Below are 7,824 nucleotides of genomic sequence, written 5' to 3'. Positions count from 1 at the left end.
AAAAAACTGTAATTTATATTTTTTTAAGTTTTTTTTAAAAAAAAAAAGATATTTTTTACATAATAAATGAACAAAAAAATACTTTTATCTTATTTTACCTAAACATAATTGATAAATAAAAAATTTTTTAAATATTTAAAAAAATCTTTTTTAAAAATGGTACACAAACAAACCCTAAACCCCTGTTAAAAAATGTCCATTCCTTCTTAACCTTCTTATGACTCATGCTAATAAAACTTCTATTGTGAAGTTGTAAACATATAACTTCATTGAGATTTTAATTATTATGTATTTGTATTGTCATTTTTTTCTGGGTAGCTTAAATAAATTAAACAAAAGAAAGAAAAAAAAAACAAAAGCCAAAAACGGTCTAAACAGAGGAGCACTCTTGTTTAAGATAACTCTCAAACTTCTCTTAAGAAAAAAGAAGCTCCACTTGATTGAATTATAATTTTATTGTCATTTTTGTCATGGTGTCCGCCATTGTATTTGCATCTTTGATAATCAAACAAAAGTCAATTCGTCAATTTCAATGCATGATATCCCTTATTTTGAGCACCAGATCAATAAACCCAAAATAATTTTGATAATTAGTAATAAGATTAAATGCTTTCACACAATCTGTTTCACAAATAATATTTTGTTGATCCACATTCTAAACTAAGAGATAACCTCACCAAATAGCAAACAATTTCCCTTAAAAAATACTATTACTCTCAATCATTCTCAAACATCTCCTTTGCCAACACCCGTTACAATCTTTGATAACGCAAGCAAACCAACACTATCATCAGAATCAGGATAATTAGCATTACAATTAATCTTGAAAGTACCTATATATGGAGGATTTCAAGAATTACTTAAAATAGAGGGGTGGAACATATGTTATAATTCAAAAACACTCCTAAACTCTTTTTTTGAAGTTAAAACTAGACAAATTACTTTTTTCAGAGACCAAGTCTCATTGGGATTAAAGATGTCATTATTCCTTACTCACCATATCTACCAAAGTCCCAAAAAAAACCTAAATAAATGCTCTCTGCTATGATACAAGAATTAATTACTCAAATTCAAAAGATGACAAGAAATATCCAATCTGTGCCGTACAAGTTGAGCTTTCGGACAATCCCAAATACAATGTAAAACCAATTCCTGACTAGAAAGACATCTTAGGCACATATCCGATGATGACATCCCTCTTCTGAAATGAAAACTTGCAGTAGGAAGAGCCTCTCTAAGACATACCCAAGCCAAAAAATTTGTGCTTTAAGTCAAAGCCAATTCTCCCGCTCCTTCCAACTAAAAAACTGCTTACACAACCACAAGTAACCATTGCATGAGTCATAGACTTTGAATGCGGTCTCAAACCAATACTAGCCCACTTCTGGACCCGTTTGCACATCTGGATTGTAAGAAAAAATGTTACATTTCAAATTCTGAGATAGAGGAAAATAAAGAATTTTCAAATGCCACCTACCAACTAATCAGATATCTTGTATCCAAGGGTTTGAATCAGAAATGAGAATATAATCTATCCTATTAGATAACTGCCCTTCTCTCCTCCAACTAGAAAACTAAAAATTCCGGTTCAAATCTCCAATACACCAAGCAAACTCATCATTTAACACTTCCTAAGTCTTGCAAAGACTTTTCCAAATGTGAGAGTCTTTATTTTTAGGACAACCAAAATAGTTATCTTGAGATGATCGATATTTGACATCCAACAATTGGATCCATAACTTAGTTGGCTGATGGAAAAAAGTTCAAACTAGTTTCGCAAAAAGAGCAATATTCGCACAATAAAGATCTCTAATTCCCAAACTTTCATATTTTTTTAGAGTAATCAGCACCTTCCAACTAACAAGATTCAATCATCTTCTATCAGTTTGTCCTTTTCAAAGAAAATTTTTCATCGTAGACTTTAGTTTACTGATGATCCCTTTGAAAAAAATAGAAACCTGCATCTGGTACGTGGGAATAGCGACTACAGCGAAATTGACCAAGCAGAGTCTACTTGTCCGGTTGAGCAAACTCCTTTTTCAGCTTGCTAGCCTACCTCGAATCTTATCTAAAACACCATTGAAGGTTGAACGGGTCACCCTAGAATGGCTAAGATAACCCCAAGATGCTTGCCCAAGTCTTGGATAAATTTGATGGAGGCCACCCCAGTGAAGATCTCTTTTCTTGTCGCAGAGACATTCTTGGAGCAAATTTCTTTAGATTTCTCCATATTAATCTTTATCCTAGATACTTTGCAAAAATTCTCCAAAACCACTATCACATTTTGCACTTGTCTCTTTGTAGTTTTACAGAATAAAAGCAAATCATCCGTAAACATTAAGTGGGATATTCTTGGTCTCTCTCTAGAAATAGCAACCTGTTCCCACAAGCCTAGATCAACCTAATGACTAATATAGAATGCCAATCTCTCCATACACAATACAAAAAGATAGGGTAACATAGGGTCTCCTTGCCTAAGATCTTGACTTGGAGTAAAGTCTTTTAGACGATTTCCATTCCAAAGAATAGACAATGAGGAAGCAGTGACAATTCATAATCAAATTGATTGTAGGACTGGAAAAACCAAAGTTCTGAAGGGTATAGGCCAAAAACCTCCAGTCAATTCTATCATAAGCTTTCTCCGAATCAGTCTTGAAGGCCAAGGTGCCTTTCTTGAATTTAGTCTTCTTCATAAAGTGGAGAACCTCTTGTGCAATAATAATGTTGTCAAGAGTTTCTCGTCTCGAAATAAACCTGCCTTGAAGCAGGTCAACAATCTCCGCAAGATGAGGACGTAGCCTATTAACAAGAATCTTCGTGATGATCTTATAAACCACGTTACAGAGACTAATCGTCCTGAAGTCCTTCATAGATACCAGCATTTCAACCTTGAAAATAAGAACCAGTAAAGTCTTCACCATCCTTGGATCAAGAGCAACACTAGAAATGCCTGCTTAACCATATCCCAAGCATCAGGACCAATGATATGTCAATATTTCTTGAAGAAGAAAGCTTGGAACTTATCAGGACCCGGAGCTTTAAAAGAATTCATGTGAAAAATAGTTGTCCTTACTTCCTTTATTATAACTGGTGCTATAAGATCATCGCAAGCTTCCTCATGCAAAGAATGAAGAGGCACATCACCAAGACAACCTAAATCAACATCATCCAAATGACAGAATAAGCTTTTGTAGAAAGATTTTGCTTTCCGATTCAGAACTTTTAGATCAGTCTCCCACACCCCATCCTTGAGGAAAAGGCCATGAATATTATTATGCTTCCTTTGCACAAGAGTTTGAACATGAAAGAATCTTATACTCCTATCTCTAAACCTTATCTACTGTTCTCTGGACTTTTGGAACCATAGAAGCTCTTCTTACACTAGAGTATTATTATAATCATCAATCAACTGTTGCTCTTTCTGATGCAAATAAATATTATCCACCACTTCCAAACGCTTCTACAAATAATTAATTTGGTGCTCTAATTCACATTTTCTAACAAAAATGTTACCAAACACTTTCGAATTAAACTCTAAGGAATTCTTCTGCACTTTCGAAAGCTTGCCATGAATCCTTTTATTACCAGACCACCATGACTAGTTCATAATATCCCTGTACCCGGGATGAGTAGCCCAAGCAGCAACAAATTGAAAAGGTCAATTCCCTTTAGGATGAGGACGACCTTTACAATGTACCAAGATAGGACAATGATCATACTGATGCCTATTTAAAACTTTTGCATAGGCCTCTGGAAAGATAGATAACCAACCATTATTTATACAAACCTAGTCAAGCTTGTTTGCCATATCAACATAATTTTTTTTCCTCTTTTACCAAGAGAACTGTCTTCCAATAGTCTTCAGATCAAATAAACCACTATCCCCTAATGAAGCAGCAAACATGTCTTCTCTTTGATGTGAAAATTTGCAACTCTTAGATTCATGAGAAAATATGACTTCATTAAAATCACCAAGAATAATCCAAGGTCCTTGGAAAATCATGGACTGTGCAACAAGATAATCCCAAAGAAGAACCCTTTTATTAAATTGGGGACTACCATAAATACCACTACACCTCCAAACCAAATTATCAAATTGAACCTCAACTGTAATACCCTGATCCAAAGCATCAATGAACTTACAACAAGCACCCTGCATAGAAGATAGAAACCAAATACCCCCTTATGCTCTCCGCTTCCACTATACCAACAGAGTGATACCCAAGCCTTTTCCAAAATAATTTCAAATATTGAAAAAGGGAGTGAGTTTCAACCATAATAAAAAAAATAGGTCTAAATTTTCTAATAAGTTCCTTACAATGCACTCGAGCTAACTTATTAGAAGCACCCCTAATATTCCAAACAATCATATTTAAACTATCCTTAAAAAATAAGAACAAAATAAATAAGAACATAATACTCTAAATAGAATCACCATTCTCAACAGGTGGTTTGTCCTGCGGTGCTGGCGCTCCCTGATCCTCAATAATTGCCACCCTCGGACCGCCCAACGCTGCACCCGCTGCCATGCTTCCATCTACTGGGACGCCCTTTGTCGCGTTGCCATTTCTATCAACCGGGGAGTTCTGCAGGGAGGAAGGTCGCGCGCTTCTGGAGAGAAATTCCACAATGTGCAGGAGTTTTGTGCGATGGAGATGGCACGCTTTCATGCTTTCCTTGCTGCCCCATCCTAATTCCAATTGATTTGCATCTATCACCATGCAAATTAGGCCTTGGGACCTTTTTCGAACCAGACTTGTGCTACCTTTCATCTTGGGTCTTTAAACCTGACCCATTGTGATTTTTTTTCTTACGCAGAACTTGTTGCCAGCCCTCCATCATCCATGCATACCTCATTAATGTGAACATCATGCTCGTGAGGAGCTGATGATCCCGCTTCCGTCTCCTTCCCTTTAACAACTTCTAATTCTTCACCCAGATCACGAGAATCCTCATCCAAATCACGAGCTTTTGATTCAACCTCTTTTTGAATTTCTTGATCGTTGTGTGGCACTGGTGCCGGGGCTTCATGATTCTTTCCATCACCGAAAGCATCACCCTTCTCTTTTGAGTACTCCTTCTCCATGCACAATGATTCATCATGCCCATACCATGCACAAGTAGAAAAAATCAACTGTAAACTCTTGTATTCCACTTCATGAGTGATGTCCTCCATGATAATATATTTAATTACTGACAACCCTAGATTAATCTGAACACAAACTCGGGCATATCTCCCTTTCTTTGCAAGCTTTGTGGCCAAATCCACTTTTAACGGAACCCCTATTACAGATGCAATTTGCAGCATTGTTTATTCCTAGTAGCACTAAATCAAAAGTCTCGAGACACGATCTATACTAGCGTTGATTCAAAGGATTGTTCTCGTGGCCTAAAGTCCACATCCCTTGGCATTATTGCGACATAGTGACCGTCGATCAACCAAGGGCCACCAAGCATGACCTTCTCACAATTCGCAGCAATATCAAACTTAACCAAAAAATACCTAAATTCCACGTCCAACAAATCAAACCTTCCTTTGATACGCCATACTGTCCTGAAGTTTATGCATAAGAGCCATGTAACTATAGTGCTTATCTAACACCTTAATCACGATGGCTTCTTTATATGGTTCAGCCAAGCAACTCTTTGCCTCTTTTGTAAAACTGGCATTGGATGGACGAGAATCACCATGCTTACCTATCATCGTTGCGATACCATCCCAAAAAATACTGTATATGTTTGTATAAAATTTGATTATATTATTAACAATGGATATTTTATCAAATATATTCTAAATTTAAAAAGGCAAAAGAGTAAAAAGAACAAAAGTTAGAGATTATCCAATATTGGAGTCAATTATTATTAGAGGTAAATACTAAATAAGTACCCGAAAAATTTTAGTGTTGACAAAATAGTACTTGAAAGATGTTACTTAAAAGAAATTAAAATTTGACAAGCGTGCCCCTAAGTTCGCTGGAGTACATCTCCGGTAAGAACGATGCTGAGGTGGAATTTTTAATTAATTAAATTTAAAACAAACCTGGAAAAGTTGTTGTCATCTCCGAGTCCCCTCCTTTCTCTGTTGTCACTGCCCTTTTCTTCCTCAGCGCCACCAACCTTATGTTCTTCTTCTATGGTTATGGTTTCTCTCCAAAGAAACAATAACATTGAAGATCTGCTTTAGCCACCGCATCCAACATCAATGGCTTTTTCTTCTTTTTCCTTCATTGCGGCATCATCCACATCTATTTTTCACTCAATTTTCTCTATTGCAAATTGTAAGATGGTTATGGTGGTGGACATGGTGCTGGTGGAGACTATGATGCAGTTGATTATTATAGAGGTGGTGAAGGAGGAGGACTAAGAGGAAGTTATGGTAGTGGTGTTAGTGGAGAGCATAGCATTGGTTATGGAGGAGGTTCCGATGGAAGATATGATGGTGCTCGTGGAGAACATGGCATTAGTTATAGAGGAGGTGGCGAAAGTGGCGGTTGGGGTGGTGTAAGATATGGTGGTGTTGGAGAAGCATATAGAGGTGGCTATGGAAGTGATGGCAGAATTGGTGGAGGTGGTAGAGTATACAGCAGTAGTGGAGGTTGAGGTGTCATTTCAGAGAGAGAGAGCAAGAGAGTGCGTTGGAAAAAGAGAGGAAAAAATTAGGGTTGGAGAGATTTTTCAGGGTGGATTGGGTTAATTAATTAAAAATTCCACCTAGGTATTATACATTAATAAGACTGTTATTTCAGTAAAATACGGTGGCTAGTTCAATAGCATTTTCATCGGAGATATGTTATGGCAAGCTCAAGAGCACGCTTCTCAAATTTTAAAATTATTTAAAGACTATTTTGTCAATAACAAAAATCAGATACTATTTTATTAGTGGCAAAATTTTTTAGGTACCGATTTAGTATTTATCTATTATTATTATTATTATTATTATTATTATTATTATTATTATTATTATTATTATTATTAGCATTTTTTTATTAACAATTTTGTTTATTCATTCATTCATTATTGCATCAACCATAATATTTTTCATGACCTCAAAATAAGCCTTCATGACTTGTTATTTTCTTACCTCCAATTTAGTAAAATCAACTAGTGGTTTAGATGAGCAAATCAATTTCAAATCATAGTGATATCATTAAATAGAACAAGTCATCACAAACATTTCAGAACATAATGATATAAAAGACCATTGCATAAAACCCAAAAGAAACACACCCATTGCATAAAAGGTTAACAAGGAAATAAAACAAGTTTTGTTTTTTTGTACTTTTCTTTTTTGAAGTCTAAAAAACAGATAACAATCCATGGAAAATTTTAGAAACTGGTAAGTACTACTACATCATCAAAGACTACCTCCCTGTAACCAAAACCACTAAAGTGAAAAAGCAGAGCTGGTGGAGGACCAACTTGACATTACTCTATGATTTTCACTACTATGTCATCATGATTCACCTTGTTAGCTATGGAGATTTTGTGGATTGTGGTTAATTATTTTTGAAGAACTCAAGATTCAATATATGGTGAAGTATATAGAAAAGAAATCCAAGAAAGATAAAAAGACTTGCACAGACCTTAGATAATGCAATTATATAAAATATTCCTTAGATAATGCAGCCAAACAACAGGCACAGAGCTTTATAATAATAATTAAACCACAAATAATAATAAAATTCTAGCAAGTAACCTCCAATGCCAGAATAAATTTTCTGCATAAAATTTATTGAAAGAAATTATAATTAAAAATAGAGATAAAGCATATATCAAGTTTCAATCCAATTCATCACTGATATTTTATCTATCAACAATTCATCA

The 7,824-nt window shown here is 35.3% G+C and overlaps 1 protein-coding gene across 1 annotated transcript; it reads left to right on the top strand.

Annotated features, from left to right (window-relative positions):
- On the top strand, positions 5,674 to 6,600 carry LOC107637243 (glycine-rich cell wall structural protein 1.8-like). The gene is made up of 2 exons (XM_016340676.1): positions 5,674 to 5,731; positions 6,284 to 6,600. The coding sequence occupies exons 1-2, from the start codon at positions 5,674 to 5,676 to the stop codon at positions 6,598 to 6,600; spliced, it is 375 nt and encodes a 124-aa protein (XP_016196162.1).

Source organism: Arachis ipaensis, chromosome B04 (genome assembly GCF_000816755.2).
Source record: "Arachis ipaensis cultivar K30076 chromosome B04, Araip1.1, whole genome shotgun sequence".
Lineage (NCBI taxonomy): Eukaryota > Viridiplantae > Streptophyta > Magnoliopsida > Fabales > Fabaceae > Arachis > Arachis ipaensis.
Note: the sequence above shows the minus strand (reverse complement) of the source record. Positions and strands in the feature narration are given on the sequence as shown.